We start from the raw sequence: 23,014 nt of genomic DNA on the forward strand, positions 1-23,014 counted from the left end.
TGCTCAGTAAAGAGGTCAAGTCTCCATTTTACACCTTTTCTAGGCATGATTTCCACGGTGTACATTCCTTAACTAAATTATATGTATATTTATATAGTTATTTTCAAAAGACGCTTTTGACAAAATAAAAGTGTCCTTTGCTTTCTCTGTGAGGTGAAATGAGCCTGTTGGGCACTTTCGTAGACGCATTGAACTTTGCCAGAATGCAAAGTTTACCACCCATTTATCAGCCACTTGTGGAGATGCCCAGCGTCTGCAGTTGTGTACCACCAGATACGTCCACCAAACCAAATTGTGTTGAACTTTACATCAGGCCTATATAAGGGTATGTAGTTAGGAAGCCGACGGTCGAAATGCCGAACGCCGGCTTCCCGACTGTCATATCCCGACAAGGGACTAATGATAGGCGTCGAAATCCCGATGCCTATCATTATACCTACTTTGGGATCCCGTCCCCCGGCACACCAAACGAAGGTAAACCGGGCGGCGGGTGCGGACAGCCGTGGGGAGGGAGGGTTAGGTTACGGGCTCCTGGGTTTTTTTTGGGTCAGGCTAGGGGACCCTCCCTGGGAGGGTGAGGGTCAGGCTAGGGGAAGGGGGGGTTAAGGTTAGACACCCCTGGGGGAGGTTAGGGTTAGGCACTAGGGGGGAGGTTAGGGTTAGGCACCCCTAAAGGAGCATTGGGGGGGGGAGAGGGTTAGGGATAGTACAAATGCTTCCCTGCTGGGATCTTCTAGTGCCGGTCTTCCGGTGTCAGGATTTGAACCGATTCCCTATATAAGTGACATTTCATTAAAGCTCCTGGCTAATCAGTAACAATACAGTAGGAAAATAGGTTGTTGATATCTGAATGGTTGTGTGATTTTTTTTTTCTTGGAACAATTTTTAAAGTTATGGAAAGTTTCGACACAACTTAAACTAAAATTATTCCATTTGTGTCATCTGTGATTGTAATGGAAATGCTCTGGACAGATTGATTCATATACAAGAACAGAGGCAACAAGCTTGAAGGGAACTAACTGACATACTCTGCTTTGTCATTTGATATGTTTTGCCCACATCACCCATATTTATATGAACTATTGGAATTTTACTGTTTTATTTATTGAGAAGAGACAATACTGTATAGAGTGTTTTTGTTTTTTGTACCTGACTGCAGTAAAGTAAAATTAATATGTGTAACTTAACCATTAACCGCTGTATATACTTAAAAACTGATTGAACTCATCTCTGTCTATAGGCCACAAAAGAAGTAATAGAACGGGAAGCCCCCGGAATGGCCTTGGCAATGCTAATGGGATCCCTCAATGTCACACCCCTGGGGATGCTCTCTAGGTAAGAAACTTACATAACTAGCAAATATACACTGCTGCCTTTACCACCTTAACACCTCATCACAGACACTGCTAAAATAATTATTTCAGGTTTATATATATATTTATATATATATATATATATATATATATATATATATATATATATATATATAGCATTTCTGTATATTTTGTCTGGAACAACTGGGAATTGAATATTTATGGATAATGTTTCCTTTGTGTAATTTTAAGCTTTATTAGTCTAATAAAACGCATTTGACAATGGCCTCTTTCCTCCAATCAACTGCCAGCATTCCCATTCTAATTGACATAATGCCTCCTGGAGGTGGCTGCAGGAAATGACACTCAGTGACCATTCTCCGTGTGTGGCATAACCGTGAGCAACAGCAAACGTTAATTTGTTACATTCCTGGTTACCTAAACTTTGTGGACACTGAGGGGCAGGGGCGTAAGTTCATCCCAGTTGCCCGGAGGCAAGTTAGAGTTTGGCGCCCCCTCATCCCCCCCAAAAAAGGAAAGACAAATTGTGTGTATAGAGATAGATAGATAGATAGATAATGAGATAGATACCCGCACAATCCACTTAAAGAGAATATGTAAATTGATTCTATGGGGCCTAGAGGTGTATGATAATTTACATATGAGGTATAATTGTTTATGAGCGAGTGTGCCTTTTTCGGTGCTACCAAGCCCTGGGGTCTTGCAGCATATCAAGACCAAGGGATAGTTCTCCTACCATAAGTGCATAGGTACCAACATATATATATATGTAGTTGTCACAATTTGTACGTGACACCTGACACACAGCAGGACACCGACGAGCGTTTCGCTGTGGCTTTTATTAGGTTAGCCTTGGCAGTGCCGAATCAGAGACAGACTCTTATTTACAATTATGCCTGATATGTAAATGTTGTTCCACAGCTCCAGGTACGCTGTGTGACAATGGCCGGTGGGTCAGAGATAGACAGACTCGCTAAGTTTCAGCCGGCTCTGCAGCAGCATATGCTGGTGAGCCTCCATTTGTTGTGATGCAGAATAAGCTGTTCCGGCAGGTGGCTCTCTGTACCGGTGCTGCCTGGGATAGGAGATCAGATAGGTGTCTCAGTTCCCAGCTCACTGGCCAGCAGCAGTAGCGGGTGAACCGTCGCTTGCTGCCACACAGGCTAAGGGTTATCAGGCGGGAGCCTTCCTATCCCCTATTGCGGGTGTTAGCAGGGCTCTCAAGACAGAGCTGATCAAAACTGCAGCAGCAGCAGCAAGTACACCGCTGCAGTGCAAGAACAGTGGTCACACTCGTTTTCCCCTGTGAACCACACAATATAGCTGTACATGCTATAGATGGAGGAGCCCCCTGAGAGCTTGCCGCCCAGAGGTAGGTGCCTCCATTGCCTCTGGGAGTTACGCCCCTGCTGAGGGGTATATTTCCTAAAGTGCTGGGTTTTTTTTAGAAGTGGAGATGTTGCCCATAATAACCAATCAGATTCTAGCTATTATCTTCTAGAAGGTGCTAGATAAATGTTAAGTAGAATCTGATTGGTTGTGATGGGCAACACCTCCATTTCTGAAAACCAGCAGTTGAGTAAATATACCCCTGAGTCTCAACATCAAAGATTGAGTATATATTTCCAAAGAAATGAGTGTTTAATATGTGGACTTATTTTTTGGCTAAGCTGAATTCCATTTGTATTAGTCTTCTGTATGCAAATGTTTTGGCGCCCCTGGTCAGGTGAGACATTTTCCTGTATGTCTAAGTGACGAGATGTTAACACAGCCTCTGCACGGTGCAAACTTAAACATGACATTTCCGCCCAATTACTATTCAATTGCTGAATTTAACAGTTTGGAATAAAAAGAAAACTGTGAATGTAACACGTGCCGGATGAGTCATTAATAGATTTTTTTTTTAAGGCCTGAAAACTTAAATGAATGAGTAATTCTTAGTGTTAGTCAGTACGATTCTAGAATTGAATACAGATGTCCTTATACATCTTTGTTGCAGTCTCGTCAAAAAGCCCCTCTCGGCGCACCAGGTACCATGAGAGTCTGCTAGCATCGGGTGTCTTTTTTGCTAAAAATGCATCTAAGTCACAATGCGACTGTGTTCATTAATTTGATATGCGACAGCTGTATATCTGAGTGCGACAGAGTCTCTGTAGGAAGTGCTACAATGTAACCGCCGCAGCAATTTTCATTCCACTTTCCGTTGTGCTCCATATACAGACTCAGGTGCACACAGATATACAAGTGTCACATATCACATTACTCAGCACAGTCTCCTATATACAGACTCAGGAGCACACAGATATACAAGTGTCACATATCACATTACTCAGCACAGTCTCCTATATACAGACTCAGGAGCACACAGATATACAGGTGTCACATATCACATTACTCAGCACAGTCTCCTATATACATACTCAGGAGCACACAGATATACAGGTGTCACATATCACATTACTCAGCACAGTCTCCTATATACAGACTCAGGAGCACACAGATATACAGGTGTCACATATCACATTACTCAGCACAGTCTCCTATATACAGACTCAGTAGCACACAGATATACAGGTGTCACATATCACATTACTCAGCACAGTCTCCTATATACAGACTCAGGAGCACACAGATATACAGGTGTCACATATCACATTACTCAGCACAGTCTCCTATATACAGACTCAGGAGCACACAGATATACAAGTGTCACATATCACATTACTCAGCACAGTCTCCCATATACAGACTCAGGAACACACAGATATACAAGTGTCACATATCACATTACTCAGTACAGTCTCCTATATACAGACTCAGGAGCACACAGATATACAGATGTCACATATCACATTACTCAGCACAGTCTCCTATATACAGACTCAGGAGCACACAGATATACAGGTGTCACATATCACATTACTCAGCACAGTCTCCTATATACAGACTCAGGAGCACACAGATATACAAGTGTCACATATCACATTACTCAGCACAGACTCCTATATACAGACTCAGGAACACACAGATATACAGGTGTCACATATCACATTACTCAGCACAGACTCCTATATACAGACTCAGGAACACACAGATATACAGGTGTCACATATCACATTACTCTGCACAGTCTCCTATATACAGACTCAGGAACACACAGATATACAGGTGTCACATATCACATTACTCTGCACAGTCTCCTGTATACAGACTCAGGTGCACACAGATATACAAGTGTCACATATCACATTACTCAGCACAGTCTCCCATATACAGACTCAGGTGCACACAGATATACAAGTGTCACATATCACATTACTCAGCACAGTCTCCTATATACAGACTCAGGTGCACACAGATATACAAGTGTCACATATCACATTACTCAGCACAGTCTCCCATATACAGACTCAGGTGCACACAGATATACAAGTGTCACATATCACATTACTCAGCACAGTCTCCCATATACAGACTCAGGAACACACAGATATACAAGTGTCACATATCACATTACTCAGCACAGTCTCCCATATACAGACTCAGGAACACACAGATATACAAGTGTCACATATCACATTACTCAGCACAGTCTCCTATATACAGACTCAGGTGCACACAGATATACAAGTGTCACATATCACATTACTCAGCACAGTCTCCTATATACAGACTCAGGTGCACACAGATATACAAGTGTCACATATCACATTACTCAGCACAGTCTCCTATATACAGACTCAGGTGTACACAGATATACAGGTGTCACATATCACATTACTCAGCACAGTCTCCCATATACAGACTCAGGTGCACACAGATATACAAGTGTCACATATCACATTACTCAGCACAGTCTCCCATATACAGACTCAGGAACACACAGATATACAAGTGTCACATATCACATTACTCAGCACAGTCTCCCATATACAGACTCAGGAACACACAGATATACAAGTGTCACATATCACATTACTCAGCACAGTCTCCTATATACAGACTCAGGAGCACACAGATATACAGGTGTCACATATCACATTACTCAGCACAGTCTCCTATATACATACTCAGGAGCACACAGATATACAGGTGTCACATATCACATTACTCAGCACAGTCTCCCATATACAGACTCAGGTGCACACAGATATACAAGTGTCACATATCACATTACTCAGCACAGTCTCCTATATACAGACTCAGGAGCACACAGATATACAGGTGTCACATATCACATTACTCAGCACAGTCTCCTATATACAGACTCAGGTGCACACAGATATACAAGTGTCACATATCACATTACTCAGCACAGTCTCCTATATACAGACTCAGGTGTACACAGATATACAGGTGTCACATATCACATTACTCAGCACAGTCTCCCATATACAGACTCAGGTGCACACAGATATACAAGTGTCACATATCACATTACTCAGCACAGTCTCCCATATACAGACTCAGGAACACACAGATATACAAGTGTCACATATCACATTACTCAGCACAGTCTCCCATATACAGACTCAGGAACACACAGATATACAAGTGTCACATATCACATTACTCAGCACAGTCTCCTATATACAGACTCAGGTGCACACAGATATACAAGTGTCACATATCACATTACTCAGCACAGTCTCCTATATACAGACTCAGGTGCACACAGATATACAAGTGTCACATATCACATTACTCAGCACAGTCTCCTATATACAGACTCAGGTGTACACAGATATACAGGTGTCACATATCACATTACTCAGCACAGTCTCCCATATACAGACTCAGGTGCACACAGATATACAAGTGTCACATATCACATTACTCAGCACAGTCTCCCATATACAGACTCAGGAACACACAGATATACAAGTGTCACATATCACATTACTCAGCACAGTCTCCCATATACAGACTCAGGAACACACAGATATACAAGTGTCACATATCACATTACTCAGCACAGTCTCCTATATACAGACTCAGGAGCACACAGATATACAGGTGTCACATATCACATTACTCAGCACAGTCTCCTATATACATACTCAGGAGCACACAGATATACAGGTGTCACATATCACATTACTCAGCACAGTCTCCCATATACAGACTCAGGTGCACACAGATATACAAGTGTCACATATCACATTACTCAGCACAGTCTCCTATATACAGACTCAGGAGCACACAGATATACAGGTGTCACATATCACATTACTCAGCACAGTCTCCTATATACAGACTCAGGTGCACACAGATATACAAGTGTCACATATCACATTACTCAGCACAGTCTCCTATATACAGACTCAGGTGTACACAGATATACAGGTGTCACATATCACATTACTCAGCACAGTCTCCCATATACAGACTCAGGTGCACACAGATATACAAGTGTCACATATCACATTACTCAGCACAGTCTCCCATATACAGACTCAGGAACACACAGATATACAAGTGTCACATATCACATTACTCAGCACAGTCTCCCATATACAGACTCAGGAACACACAGATATACAAGTGTCACATATCACATTACTCAGCACAGTCTCCTATATACAGACTCAGGAGCACACAGATATACAGGTGTCACATATCACATTACTCAGCACAGTCTCCTATATACAGACTCAGGTGCACACAGATATACAAGTGTCACATATCACATTACTCAGCACAGTCTCCTATATACAGACTCAGGAACACACAGATATACAGGTGTCACATATCACATTACTCAGCACAGTCTCCTATATACAGACTCAGGTGCACACAGATATACAAGTGTCACATATCACATTACTCAGCACAGTCTCCTATATACAGACTCAGGTGCACACAGATATACAAGTGTCACATATCACATTACTCAGCACAGTCTCCTATATACAGACTCAGGTGTACACAGATATACAGGTGTCACATATCACATTACTCAGCACAGACTCCTATATACAGACTCAGGAACACACAGATATACAGGTGTCACATATCACATTACTCAGCACAGTCTCCTATATACAGACTCAGGTGCACACAGATATACAAGTGTCACATATCACATTACTCAGCACAGTCTCCCATATACAGACTCAGGAACACACAGATATACAAGTGTCACATATCACATTACTCAGCACAGTCTCCCATATACAGACTCAGGAACACACAGATATACAAGTGTCACATATCACATTACTCAGCACAGTCTCCTATATACAGACTCAGGAGCACACAGATATACAGGTGTCACATATCACATTACTCAGCACAGTCTCCTATATACAGACTCAGGTGCACACAGATATACAAGTGTCACATATCACATTACTCAGCACAGTCTCCTATATACAGACTCAGGAACACACAGATATACAGGTGTCACATATCACATTACTCAGCACAGTCTCCTATATACAGACTCAGGTGCACACAGATATACAAGTGTCACATATCACATTACTCAGCACAGTCTCCTATATACAGACTCAGGTGCACACAGATATACAAGTGTCACATATCACATTACTCAGCACAGTCTCCTATATACAGACTCAGGTGTACACAGATATACAGGTGTCACATATCACATTACTCAGCACAGACTCCTATATACAGACTCAGGAACACACAGATATACAGGTGTCACATATCACATTACTCAGCACAGTCTCCTATATACAGACTCAGGTGCACACAGATATACAAGTGTCACATATCACATTACTCAGCACAGTCTCCTATATACAGACTCAGGTGTACACAGATATACAGGTGTCACATATCACATTACTCAGCACAGTCTCCCATATACAGACTCAGGTGCACACAGATATACAAGTGTCACATATCACATTACTCAGCACAGTCTCCCATATACAGACTCAGGAACACACAGATATACAAGTGTCACATATCACATTACTCAGCACAGTCTCCCATATACAGACTCAGGAACACACAGATATACAAGTGTCACATATCACATTACTCAGCACAGTCTCCTATATACATACTCAGGAGCACACAGATATACAGGTGTCACATATCACATTACTCAGCACAGTCTCCCATATACAGACTCAGGTGCACACAGATATACAAGTGTCACATATCACATTACTCAGCACAGTCTCCTATATACAGACTCAGGAGCACACAGATATACAGGTGTCACATATCACATTACTCAGCACAGTCTCCTATATACAGACTCAGGAGCACACAGATATACAGGTGTCACATATCACATTACTCAGCACAGTCTCCCATATACAGACTCAGGTCCACACAGATATACAAGTGTCACATATCACATTACTCAGCACAGTCTCCCATATACAGACTCAGGAACACACAGATATACAAGTGTCACATATCACATTACTCAGCACAGTCTCCTATATACAGACTCAGGAGCACACAGATATACAGGTGTCACATATCACATTACTCAGCACAGTCTCCAATATACATACTCAGGAGCACACAGATATACAAGTGTCACATTACTCAGCACAGTCTCCTATATACAGACTCAGGTGCACACAGATATACAAGTGTCACATATCACATTACTCAGCACAGTCTCCTATATACAGACTCAGGAGCACACAGATATACAAGTGTCACATATCACATTACTCAGCACAGTCTCCCATATACAGACTCAGGAACACACAGATATACAAGTGTCACATATCACATTACTCAGCACAGTCTCCTATATACAGACTCAGGAGCACACAGATATACAGGTGTCACATATCACATTACTCAGCACAGTCTCCTATATACATACTCAGGAGCACACAGATATACAGGTGTCACATATCACATTACTCAGCACAGTCTCCCATATACAGACTCAGGTGCACACAGATATACAAGTGTCACATATCACATTACTCAGCACAGTCTCCTATATACATACTCAGGAGCACACAGATATACAGGTGTCACATATCACATTACTCAGCACAGTCTCCTATATACATACTCAGGAGCACACAGATATACAGGTGTCACATATCACATTACTCAGCACAGTCTCCTATATACATACTCAGGAGCACACAGATATACAAGTGTCACATTACTCAGCACAGTCTCCTATATACATACTCAGGAGCACACAGATATACAAGTGTCACATATCACATTACTCAGCACAGTCTCCTATATACAGACTCAGGAGCACACAGATATACAGGTGTCACATATCACATTACTCAGCACAGTCTCCTATATACATACTCAGGAGCACACAGATATACAGGTGTCACATATCACATTACTCAGCACAGTCTCCCATATACAGACTCAGGTGCACACAGATATACAAGTGTCACATATCACATTACTCAGCACAGTCTCCCATATACAGACTCAGGAACACACAGATATACAAGTGTCACATATCACATTACTCAGCACAGTCTCCTATATACAGACTCAGGAGCACACAGATATACAGGTGTCACATATCACATTACTCAGCACAGTCTCCTATATACAGACTCAGGTGCACACAGATATACAAGTGTCACATATCACATTACTCAGCACAGTCTCCCATATACAGACTCAGGAACACACAGATATACAAGTGTCACATATCACATTACTCAGCACAGTCTCCTATATACAGACTCAGGAGCACACAGATATACAGGTGTCACATATCACATTACTCAGCACAGTCTCCTATATACATACTCAGGAGCACACAGATATACAGGTGTCACATATCACATTACTCAGCACAGTCTCCCATATACAGACTCAGGTGCACACAGATATACAAGTGTCACATATCACATTACTCAGCACAGTCTCCTATATACAGACTCAGGAGCACACAGATATACAGGTGTCACATATCACATTACTCAGCACAGTCTCCTATATACATACTCAGGAGCACACAGATATACAGGTGTCACATATCACATTACTCAGCACAGTCTCCCATATACAGACTCAGGTCCACACAGATATACAAGTGTCACATATCACATTACTCAGCACAGTCTCCCATATACAGACTCAGGAACACACAGATATACAAGTGTCACATATCACATTACTCAGCACAGTCTCCTATATACAGACTCAGGAGCACACAGATATACAGGTGTCACATATCACATTACTCAGCACAGTCTCCAATATACATACTCAGGAGCACACAGATATACAAGTGTCACATTACTCAGCACAGTCTCCTATATACAGACTCAGGTGCACACAGATATACAAGTGTCACATATCACATTACTCAGCACAGTCTCCTATATACAGACTCAGGAGCACACAGATATACAAGTGTCACATATCACATTACTCAGCACAGTCTCCCATATACAGACTCAGGTGCACACAGATATACAAGTGTCACATATCACATTACTCAGCACAGTCTCCCATATACAGACTCAGGAACACACAGATATACAAGTGTCACATATCACATTACTCAGCACAGTCTCCTATATACAGACTCAGGAGCACACAGATATACAGGTGTCACATATCACATTACTCAGCACAGTCTCCTATATACATACTCAGGAGCACACAGATATACAGGTGTCACATATCACATTACTCAGCACAGTCTCCCATATACAGACTCAGGTGCACACAGATATACAAGTGTCACATATCACATTACTCAGCACAGTCTCCTATATACATACTCAGGAGCACACAGATATACAGGTGTCACATATCACATTACTCAGCACAGTCTCCTATATACATACTCAGGAGCACACAGATATACAGGTGTCACATATCACATTACTCAGCACAGTCTCCTATATACATACTCAGGAGCACACAGATATACAAGTGTCACATTACTCAGCACAGTCTCCTATATACATACTCAGGAGCACACAGATATACAAGTGTCACATATCACATTACTCAGCACAGTCTCCTATATACAGACTCAGGAGCACACAGATATACAGGTGTCACATATCACATTACTCAGCACAGTCTCCTATATACATACTCAGGAGCACACAGATATACAGGTGTCACATATCACATTACTCAGCACAGTCTCCCATATACAGACTCAGGTGCACACAGATATACAAGTGTCACATATCACATTACTCAGCACAGTCTCCCATATACAGACTCAGGAACACACAGATATACAAGTGTCACATATCACATTACTCAGCACAGTCTCCTATATACAGACTCAGGAGCACACAGATATACAGGTGTCACATATCACATTACTCAGCACAGTCTCCTATATACATACTCAGGAGCACACAGATATACAAGTGTCACATTACTCAGCACAGTCTCCTATATACAGACTCAGGTGCACACAGATATACAGGTGTCACATATCACATTACTCAGCACAGTCTCCTATATACAGACTCAGGAGCACACAGATATACAGGTGTCACATATCACATTACTCAGCACAGTCTCCTATATACATACTCAGGAGCACACAGATATACAGGTGTCACATATCACATTACTCAGCACAGTCTCCTGTATACAGACTCAGGTGCACACAGATATACAAGTGTCACATATCACATTGCTCAGCACAGTCTGCTGGTGTGTCCTAGTCACATCACATCGCAACTTTGATGCATTTTCTGCAAAAAAAGACGCCCAACGCTAGCAGATTAGCATGGGACCTGGCGGCTCACTCACACCAGGCAAAATTCGCTGCATGGCGTATTGAGGCTAGATGCATGAAGACACATCTGTTAATACTCTGACAATTCTCTTGTCTCAGGATGTTATTCCTGTTTGCAGCAATCATGGGCAGCTCTAAGGATCCGACTGCAGGCTAAATATAAATAGAACGATTTCAAAGATATCTTAAAATCAGGGAAAGGCTGTAAAAGGGAATGTAGTCAAAATGTCAACAGTGATGATGTCGGCATTGTTAAAATGTCGACATGCAACGTTTCACTGTTGTCCGAATGTTAAAATATCGACATTAGGTTAAGGCTGTGGGCGGGAGGGTTACAGTTAGGCTGCAGAGGGGGGGTTAATTTGAGGCTGCGGTGTGAGGCTGCTTATGGTTAGGCACTAGAGGGAGTTAGGGGTTAGGGAGGGGGAGAAACATTCACCCGAATGCCGAAGGATCAGAGGTCTGATCCAGAAGTCACAGTCACATGAGTGCCGGGACCTGGAAGACTCCGCCAGAGCTGGTGTGAGCAGGTAAGTCACAGCAAGGCCTCCAGGGGTGATATCTCAACATTTCCTCACTGTCTACATGATGACTGTCGACATTATGACTGTCAACATGCCATACCCAAGACCATTCACAGTTAGAAATGTTAGTAAACTGCTCAGATCCGCAAAGCCGGAGCCACGTATCATTGCCAATGACCTGCAGGAAAGTCTCTCTAATCTCCAGGGCCACCTCATGGCATTGCCTACACATAAATCTTTGACATGGAAGAGTTGTCATAAGGACACCTTTCTACTTCAGGGTCCATAGGGTATCCACAAGATACCTTGGGGTATAGGTGATGACGTCAGGCATCAGGCACCATAGAGTTAAGTTTTCAGCCTCCCATGATACCCCGCCCCCGAGCCAAGTCATCTCAGTTTCGTTTGGTGCTCGGCCGGAGTCGGATGCACCTGCTAGAGGGGGGCTTAAAAGAGCCCCTGAAGTTTGCTTCATTGCAGCTTTGGCTGCACATCTGGAAGTACAGCATGGACAGTCAATACTGACGTCCATGCTGTCTTCCCTACACCCCGCCGGTACCAGAACGCCGGTACCGATCCGGGGATGCTGGTAAGCATCTGGGGTCACAGCTAGCGGTGACCCCAGATGTTTTGGGCCATGGCCGGATCTAAGGGGGACAACAGGTAAGCAGCAGGGGTCCCGCGGTGAGACCCTGCTGAACATGGTCCAAAGTCCCCAGGCAGGGGGCTCCCTGGGGACTGGCTGCAGCGTGGAGCCAGGTATTAACTTGCGCTTCCACTACCCCCCTGGGACAGCGGACCGTGGCAGAGCGGTAGCGCTGCGGCGTCCCAGGGGTTAAATGCATGCCAGGGGAGCGCGCCTTCCCTGTCTCACAGCCGGCGCCTCCCCCGCTGCACACAGCCCTCTCTGCACACGCCGACTGGCCCTGTGGCAGCGCTCCTCCCCCAGGCCAGCCTCATCTATGCTCCTCGGTGGCCGTCTTCAGTAACGCATGGTGAACGCTACTGGAAGCCTAAGATCGGAGGCATCGTGGTCTGGGTCCCCCCGCATACCTCTCCTCCGCTTGGTCAGGTCTGTGTATGCAGCGCTGTGTCCTACCAGACTCGGTGTCTGTGTAGTTGAGTATCTGCGCTGATAGTGCAGGATTTATTTTTCTGTGCATTGTATGTGACTGTGCTAGCGCTGCTGCCTGTACTTTTAATTTCTTACTGTCAGCCTTATCACTGTCCCTGTTCTTTCCGCTAAAGCTCTTGCGGTGCGGTGCTTGCAGGGTGGTCACTCGCTATACTAACAAGTATTGGTGAGAGGGGTCACATACTTACCATCATGTCTGAGAGTGACTTTCCTCTCCAGCTTCAGTGTACTACGTGTAAAGTACCTGTAGCGGAGGGGGAGGGTAGCGCGGAGGGGCTATGCCGGCAGTGTTATTTATTGGCGCGGCCAATTACTGTCACAGCACCGATACAGGAGCCGCCCTGGGCTTGTTTCGCCAAAGCGCTTACAACCCTGGTGGGCCAGTTAGCTCCGCAGCCTGTGTTCTCACAGATTGGATTGTCCCAGCAATCAGTGGTGTCGTCACCCATGCAGGGTTTCCCGAGGCAATTGATGGTACCCCACAGTCTCCCTATTTCCCCCCCCAGGGTCTCTCAGTAGCCTGCGTGGGTTATTTCCCTGACTAGTTCTGTTCAGCACTTGTCGGATGTGTTACAAGGGGAGTCTGTGTTGCGGCCACATAAGCGGCCGGTGGCGTCTCTGTCTGCTCCTTATGAGGATGACGACGTGACGTCTGATGATGGGGAGATTCTGGATGTTTCGGACCAGGAACTTCTCCGTACTAAGGAGGCGGACGCTAGGTCCAAGGTGTATATTCCTGGACTTATTCGGGCAGTCCGCACGGCTTTAGTGATTGAGGACGAAGATCCTCTGGTGTCCAAATCTAAATATGCCTTTTTTAAGGATATTAAGGGTGACGCCATAGTGTTTCCTCTTTCGGGTCAATTGGTGGACCATTTAGAGGAGGCGTGGAAACAGCCTGGCAAACGGTACCAGCCTCAGAGGCGTTTGGCGGTGGCTTATCCGTTCGCGGATAATTATTTTTCTAAGTGGGAATCCCCTCCACAGGTGGATTCTCATGTGACACGCCTAGTCCGTAGTGCCACATTACCCATGCCATCCATGTCTTCCCTAAAGGATGCTACGGACCGCAAGGTGGAGATCTGCCTAAAGTCCGTTTATTCCTTTGCGGGGGGGGGGGCCGGCTATGGCCATTTGTTGGGTTGCCAGAGCTATGGAGCGCTGGGCTGACACTTTGGAGGCGTCCTTTGATTCCGACTGTTCGGCTGAACAGACGGAGTTGATCGGCAATCTCCGGGATTCGGCCACTTATATCAGCGAAGCGGCCTTGGATATCAGTACCCTGGCATCTCGGATTTCTTCGGCAGCTGTAACTGCTCATCGCACCTTATGGTTGCGATCTTAGAAGGCGGACGCTGATTCCAATAAGGGCTTGGAAGCGTTGCCTTTTAATGGAGAAGTTCTATTTGGTCCGGACCTGGACAAAATTGTAGCCACACTGGCGGCAGCCAAATCGGCATGTCTCCTGTCTGCTGCGGTTCCTTCCGGTTCAGGTATGTTGTCCTTTCGGCCTTATAGGGCTCAGGGTAGGCCTAAAGCACAGTCCTTTCCCCGACAGGCTGGCCCCAAAAAATCGGCCAAGCCCCGGAAGCAGGCCTGGAGTACCAGACGTCCGGCCCCTAAGCCAGATGACAAGCCTGCGGCCTGACGGTCTGGGCCTCCCTTTGGGGGATCCCAAAGTCGGAGGCCGCCTGCTGCAGTTCGCCCGGTGTTGGTCAGCCACCACGACAGACACTTGGGTTCTCGAGGTGGTTTCTCACGGGTACGCCCTCTCCTTCCGGCACAGACCCCCGTCTCGATTCTTCACCACGGGTCTGCCATCAGACCGGAACAAAGCCTTGGAACTGCGCACACTATGCTCCAGGCTGGAGTTATAGTGCCTGTTCCATTCTCCCAGAGGGGCCAGGGTTTCTATTCCAATCTCTTTTTGGTGCAGAAACCCAATGGGTCGTATCGTCCGATACTCAGCCTTAAAGCTCTCAACAAGTCTTTGCGGGTGCCGAAGTTTCGCATGGAGACCCTACGGTCCATCATTCTGGCGCTGGAACCTGGGGACTACATGGCGTTGTTGGACATACAGGACGCTTACCTGCATGTCCCTATTCTTTTACGCCATCAACAGTTCCTCAGCTTTGCAATCCGCAACGATCACTTTCAGTTCCGGGCGTTACCTTTTGGCATGGCGACAGCACCACGTGTTTTCACCTAGGTGATGGCGGTCATGGCGGCTTCCCTGCAGCTGCAGGGAGTCAGCATGTTAACGTACTTGGACGACCTTCTCTTGGTGGCAGGATCTCCAGAGCTCCTTCTACGCCACTTGGACCTGACCATTGCGGTACTGCAACGGCACGGCTGGTTAATAAACTGGCAGAAGTCCACCCTGATCCCGTCTCAGCGGATTCTGCACCTCGGAGCCTTATTGGACTCCGGACAGCAAAGGATCTTTGTGACGGGGGAAAAGATCTCTGCCTTGCAGTTGAGGGTGCGCAGTTGTCTGCAGAGCCGCCGGGTGTCTCCGCACTCGGCGATGAGGTTACTGGGCTCCAAGGTGTCGGTATTCGACATGGTGGAATATGCCCAGTTTCACTCCAGACCTCTGCAGCACCTGATCCTGTCCAAATGGAATGGACCGCCTCAGACTTTAAAATCCCAGACGATGGTGCTCACTCCGGAGGTTCTAGCCTGGTGGTTGCAGACGACCCATCTCAACAAGGGTCATCCGTTCTGGGTGGCGAATTGGGTCCTGTTGACAACGGACGCCAGTCTTCGGGGCTGGGGAGCAGTCGGGACGCCAGGGCAGGTGGACTCAGGTAGAAACAGAGCTTCCAATAAACATTTTGGAGCTCCGCGCAGTGTTCAATGCTCTCCAGCAGGCACATCGGGTTCTCCAAGGTCACCCAGTGCAGGTCCAGTCGGACAACGCTACCACCGTGGCCTACATAAATCGGCAGGGAGGAACCCGAAGTCGGGCGGCTCTCGTAGAGGTGTCCCGAATCCTGGTATGGGCGGAGCGTAATCTCTTGGCCATATCAGCAGTATTCATCCCGGGAGTGCTAAATTGGGAGGCGGACTTTCTCAGTCGCCATGACGTTCATCCAGGGGAATGGTCCCTGCACCTGGACGTTTTTCAACTGCTGGTGGACAGGTGGGGTCTTCCAGAGATCGACCTCATGGCGTCCCGGCACAACAACAAGTTGCCGGTGTACGGGTCTCGCACAAGAGACGAAAAGGCGTCTCTGGTGGATGCTCTGTCCGTCCGTTGGATTTTCCGGTTCGCTTATCTGTTTCCTCCGTTTTCCCTTCTTCCGCGGGTAATCCGGAAATTCAAACAGGAAGGAGGGACGCTTCTGTTGATAGCTCCCGCATGGCCCAGACGGCACTGGTGACCTTCTGTCACAGGGTCCCTGTCTTCACCCGGACCTGACTCGGCTGTCTTTGACGGCGTGGCTGTTGAGACGGCCATGTTAAGGTCCAGGGGGTTTTCCAGCTCTGTAGTGCAAACCATGAGCTCGGAAACCGTCTTCCGCGAGAATATACCATCGTGTGTGGCATACGTTTTTCCAGTGGTGTCAACCGAGAGGTTATGCACCTCGGGAATTTCGTCTGTCTAGCCTTCCTACAAGTGGGACTGGACCATGGGCTTCGCCTTGCTTCTTTGAAGGTGCAGGTTTCTGCCCTGTCTGTCTGGTTCCATCATAGGATTGCTACAATCCCGGATGTGCGCACCTTTATGCAAGGTGTTCTCCGCATTCAGCCGCCCTTTGTTCCACCTGTGGCGCCTTGGGATTTGGCTGTGGTCCTGAGGGTCTCCAAGGACCGCCGTTTGAACCACTGGGCTCAGTGGATCTTAAATGGCTAACAGCTAAGACTGTTTTCCTTCTGGCCATAGCTTCGGCCAGACGTGTTTCTGATTTAGGGGCTCTCTCTTGTAGACCCCATTTCTTGATTTTTCATGGGAACAGGGCAGTGCTGCGCACTCGTCCTGAATTTCTTCCCAAAGTTGTTTCCCGGTTTCATATTAACGAAGAAATCGTTTTGCCGGCTTTTAACTCACCTGGCCTTTCAGTGGGTGAGGCCACTTTGGATGTTGTGCGGGCCTTAAGGACTTATGTTGACCGCACTTCTTTATTTAGGAAGTCGGACGCCTTGTTTGTCCTCTATGGCTTCCGTAAAAAGTGTTGGCCTGCTTCAAAGCAAACTTTGGCAGCTTGGATCCGTATGGTGATTTCAGAAGCTTATCTTCATGAAGGCCTGCCGGTTCCACCTTCTGTGAGGGCTCATTCCACTAGGTCTGTGGGTCCCTTGTGGGCAGCTCGACGTGGTGCTTCTGCAGTCCAGATCTGCAAGGCGGCCACGTGGTCTTCTGTCCATACTTTTGTGAGGTATTACGCATTTGACATTTGCCTCTCAGGATGCTTCCTTCGGGCGGCGGATTCTCCTTTCAGCACAGGAGCGTCCCCACCCTTAAAGTATACTGCTTTGGGACATCCCCAAGGTATCCTGTGGATACCCTATGGACCCTGAAGTAGAAAATATGAGATATGGTAAGAAACCTTTGTTATCTCTATTTCTACGAAGTCCATAGGGTTCCACAGGACTCCCGCCCTGTCGCACCTGTGCTGCAGATGGGCTTTGCTCTGGTCACCGGTTTTTCCGTCTCCCTCTGGTGAGAATGTGATTCTTGTGTGTGTCCAGATCTTTTTTCTCTCTCTTCCTTCTCCTCCTCCGGCCTATGGCTTGGTACGTAACTGAGATGCCTTGGCTTGGGGGCGGGGTATAGGAGGGGGAACCTAGTGCATCCTGGGAGGCTGAAAACTTCACTCTATGGTGCCCGATGCCTGACGTCATCACCTATACCCTAAGGTATCCTGTGGAACCCTATGGACTTCGTAGAAATAGAGATAACAAAGGTAGGTTCTTACCATATCTCATATTTTTGTATTCATTAACCTGTATCTATATACTGTAGTTGTGGCAGCATATTCTGCAGCGTGTTATAGTTGGGAGTATGCACAGTATTAAAACAAGACGGAGTAGTCACGGACAGACGCCTGGCTCGATTCCCGTGCTGTGCACATTTTCTTCTTCCTCTATAGGGGGCACAGGCTTTACGCTGGGTGTAGGTTGGTGGGTTGGAGTCTGGGCACCACACGGTTAAACTTATTGTGCACAGCCCAGGCTCCCCCCTCCCCCTATACCCCAGCCACAGGCACCTCAGTTTAGTGTTGGTACCTGCAGAGGGCACAATGTGGAAGCTGTGCTGCAGCTTCACTGGTTTTACTCGTATTTACTTATTGATGTTATTTTGACTTTTTTTTTTTTTTTTTTACTGAGCAAGCGGCGCTGGCGAATGAGTCAGTGTCCTCGGCCGCTGCTCCCGACGCAGCAGGGATAAGGTAAGGCGGATCCCTGCTTGTAATGAGTCGCGTGGTCGCGGCTTTACACCACCGGTGGGAGACACACTGGCAGTGCTGGCAGGGGGTTACCAGGTCATCCCCACTAGACCAACAGTGCACTTTTAAGCAGCGGGGCGCCGTGGTAGTGGCTGCCATTGCTCTGGGGTCCATGCCAGAAGGGGGAGGTAGGCTCTACCCATTGGATCCTCCCCCACCCCATGGCGCTTTCCCTCTTTAGAGGCACTCCATCCCAGGGTCACTCCTCTTCCTCTTTCCCCTCCTCACAGACGCTGGGCAGCCATTTCTGAGTGCCTGCTGGTGCAGCTTGTCTGGAGAGTGCAAGTTCCTGTCTCCTCGTCTTCCTCGCCCTCAGCGCTCAGGTTATACATTTAGCTTCGCCCCCTTGAGGTGGTTTGTTGAGCATTTATTGCCTTAAATATTGCTATTGCATTGAATGTGTTTGACTATTTAATGTACTTTGCTATAGTCCACGTCTCTACGTAGCCCCACTTATTTATCTATTTGTGGTGCATTTACATCTATTGCTCTACCCTGTGTGGCACATCACGGTCTCTTGCTCTGGTGTGTGGGGTCCTCCTGGATTGCTGTACTGTGTCTTTCAGGGGTAAAGTTTCCTAGGAGGCGGGTGCTTCGGTACTGGGTAACTGCAGGGTTTGTGCTGCTGTATTCTCTTCACAGCTCCGGACCACGATGGTCTTTGTACTAGCTTTTTTAAGGTCCTTCAGCTTCACCTGCTACCCAAGAACCTGCTTGGATTGCCGTGCTATCTCAGGTAATGTTAGAGGTAGTTGAAGGGCTTTCAGTCCCTGGGCCCGCTCCCTCGGCCACTGTCCCTTCAGGTGTGGCCCCCAATGTGCTACCGCCCCTTTGCTGCCTTCTGCTGTAGAGCCTCCTTGGATGCAGTCTTTTGCGCAGTCAGTTCAGGGTTTAGCGCAAGTGTCAGAATCTTTCAAACAGATGCTGGACCGAGAGTGTCCTTCTAAGCGTAGGTCCTCTAAAAGGGACAGCTCTACTCCGCTGTCTGATATTGAGTAAGACTCTGAAGTTTTCATCAGATCATGAAGAACATGTATCTGTAGCTTCCGATGTGGAATCCTCCTCTATTCCGGAAGATTCCCAGCATAAAGTAGATGTAGTTTCCTTGATTAAAGTAGTTAAGTCAGTTTTGCTTAGCAAGGATATGGATCCGGCTCCTATGTCCAATGATCCAGAATTCAAACGTCAAAAGAAGGCAGTTGCGGAATTTCCTTCTTCTGCACACCTGGAGGACCTTTTGGCGGAGGCCTGGTCTCACCATAATAGGCACTTCCTAGTTTCTAAGCGTATTACTTTTGTCTTTTGCATGCTGCAGATTGGGTTAAATGGGAATCTCCTTCCCTGGTTGATGCGCATGTTGCCCGCCTTTTTACAAATGTCACTCTTCCTTTTCCCAACACGGCATCCCTTAAGGCTCTGTCGGAAAGTAAGCTAGAGACTTTTCTAAAATCTATTTATTCTAATGCAGGTGCAATAGTTCGCCCGGCCCTAGCTAAGGCCATTGGTCGCTGGGCGGACGCCCTGCAAGATGGCCTTACTTCAGGTACCCATAGGAATGAGCTTTTGTCGCTGGTTGAGCATAACCGCGAGGGGGCTTCTTATCTTGGGGAAGCGCTATAGGCACTGGTATTCTAACTTCCAAGGTTTCAGCTTCTTCAGTCTCAGCTAGAAGAGCCCTCTGGCTTCATTTGTGGTGGCCGGATTCTGACTCTAAGAAGACCCTTGAGGCTCTCTCCTTTTCGGAGGGATGTTCTCTTTGGACCGGAACTGTATAAAATGGTGGCTACTCTGGCGGCATCTAAGATGACCGGTCTTCCTTCTGGGCCAGTTCCTAGGTCGCGTTCTTCTAATTTTTGCTCCTTTCATCCGCAGGGTAAAGCCAAGGGCGTGTCGTTCTCCAGGTCTCAGGGTTCCTCTTCTAGAGGGTCTAAGCCAGCAGATAATCAACCCTGGTGTACCAGACACCCGGCTGCTAAGCCAGCCGACAAGCCTGCAGCATGACGGGACGGGCCTTCACCTGGGGGTCACCAGCATGGGAGGCCGGCTTCTTCTTTTTTCAGAAATCTGGCAGGTGACTATAGAGGATGCCTGGGTAAGAGGGGTGGGTCTCCCAGGGGTATGCAATGAATTTTCAGGAGCATCCTATGACCCAGTTTTTTTTTCCAAAGGTCTTCCTTTGAATCGGGAAAAAGGATCTTTAAGAGAGTCCATTCGTTCTCTACTGCCCTCCAAGGTTATTGCTCTGTTTCACATGTCTCAGCGGGGCACGGGCTTCTATACCAATCTGTTTCTGGTCCGGAAGCTGAACAGGTTTTGTGTAATGAATCCCTGGCTGGCAGTATTCAACTGAATTTGTACACTAAAGAGATTACGGTTGTCAGTTCACTCTTTGTGATCCGTGATCTCCTTACATTGTCTTCCCATTAAACCTCACTCCTTTTTTGCAATTCTGGAATCTTATAGTTCATTGTGGGGGTTTAAAATAAATCACTCCTGCTCGTCCAGCTGTGTATACAGATTAAGTTACTACAACTTATCTTTGACTTTCAATTGAGACCGCTTGCTAGAAGTTATCTAGAAACTCACATCACCAATACCCATGACCATCTGTTTCAGGTCAGTTATATTCCTTTAATAAAAGCTATTTGCCAGGTCTTAATTCCTGAAGCCCATTTTATATTTTATGGAGTGGTATAATAAATGCTGTAAAGTTGTGCTTTGCCAAATCATCACTCGATGGCAGACTGGACCTCCCCATATTTGATACACTATAATGCAGCACAACTTAGCCACATTCTTTCTTTGCTTGTACACCCTGAAAGTAAGAAATAGGGTGTCATTAGAGATGCCTCAGTCACTTATCAAGGGATTGGATTTTTGACCTGGCTCCCGTGCTCGCTCAGACCACTCTCCGTCCATGCCGTTCCCTCAATCAGCTTCACCCTGACACGCTAGGACAGACTAAATAAACACCTTGGTCTGGCTCCACTCTAATCTGCCTACTGCAAAATTGCCCCATTGCTTCAGATTGGAGTTGCACGGTTTTTACATGTCATGTGCAAATTAGGGCTGACTATTTTTCCCTAACTTCCAAGGCAAATATCATCTGCATCAATCTCTAACCTTTTACTACCTTCAGATCAATCTCCTATCAAATCATCCACACTGAGGGTGCTTATACCTTTTGTACTTCTTTACTAGCTCACTACAATTCTGTTTCTGCACTTTGGAGAACCCTTTGAGTTGCCCTGAGAGCAGGAAGTGGGATCCTTGTTGGACATAGAGGAATGGTTAAAGATTTCTCATAGAATTGCCAAATTGTCTCAAATCCGTATAAGCTTTAAATGCATTGTTGCATGGTACCAAACAGGACCCACGCCTTTTACCCACAGACTGTGTTGATGGCTTTATGGCCAAAGTGGTACATACTTACAGTACATATCTGATTGGAGCGTCCGACCCTAACTTCATTTTGGAAGAGAATGTTGTCTCATTATTGTGAGAGTTACTTCTATTCAACTTCTTTTTGATCCACTTACACACTTGCTACACATAACCCACCATAACGGTCATCAAGCCTCTGAAAATGCAATTCCTAAAGCCTTTGTAATGCAGCCAAGACTCAGTTGGCTAAAGACTGAAAGAAACCTCCGCCTGTTTTAGCTGTGGTAATTACAGAAATTTGGTTTGTTGCCTCAATGGAATTCAGTACATTTCCAGTCTACTCCACAAAGTCTGGAACCCTTGGTATCCACCACAACTCTTGCTTACCTGGCTCTTCTTAATTCTTATTTATACTGCCTCTCTCTCTTTTTTCCCCATCTCAGATTTGGCTTGTCCCTCTGCTGGCTGGCTAA

At 46.3% G+C, this 23,014-nt stretch overlaps 1 protein-coding gene across 16 annotated transcripts in view; it reads left to right on the forward strand.

Annotated features, from left to right (window-relative positions):
- Window positions 1–23,014, forward strand: part of GPHN (gephyrin) — a 383,133-nt gene that overhangs the window by 185,875 nt on the left and 174,244 nt on the right. For all 16 annotated transcript variants that reach the window (XM_088465315.1, XM_088465310.1, XM_088465314.1 and 13 more), the window contains exon 5: window positions 1,241–1,335. In XM_088465315.1, coding sequence (XP_088321441.1) covers window positions 1,241–1,335 — 95 coding nt within the window. The remainder of the gene's footprint in view (window positions 1–1,240; window positions 1,336–23,014) is intronic.

This window comes from Taudactylus pleione, unplaced genomic scaffold, assembly GCF_031769625.1.
Source record: "Taudactylus pleione unplaced genomic scaffold, aTauple2 ptg001956l, whole genome shotgun sequence".
NCBI classification, from domain to species: domain Eukaryota; kingdom Metazoa; phylum Chordata; class Amphibia; order Anura; family Myobatrachidae; genus Taudactylus; species Taudactylus pleione.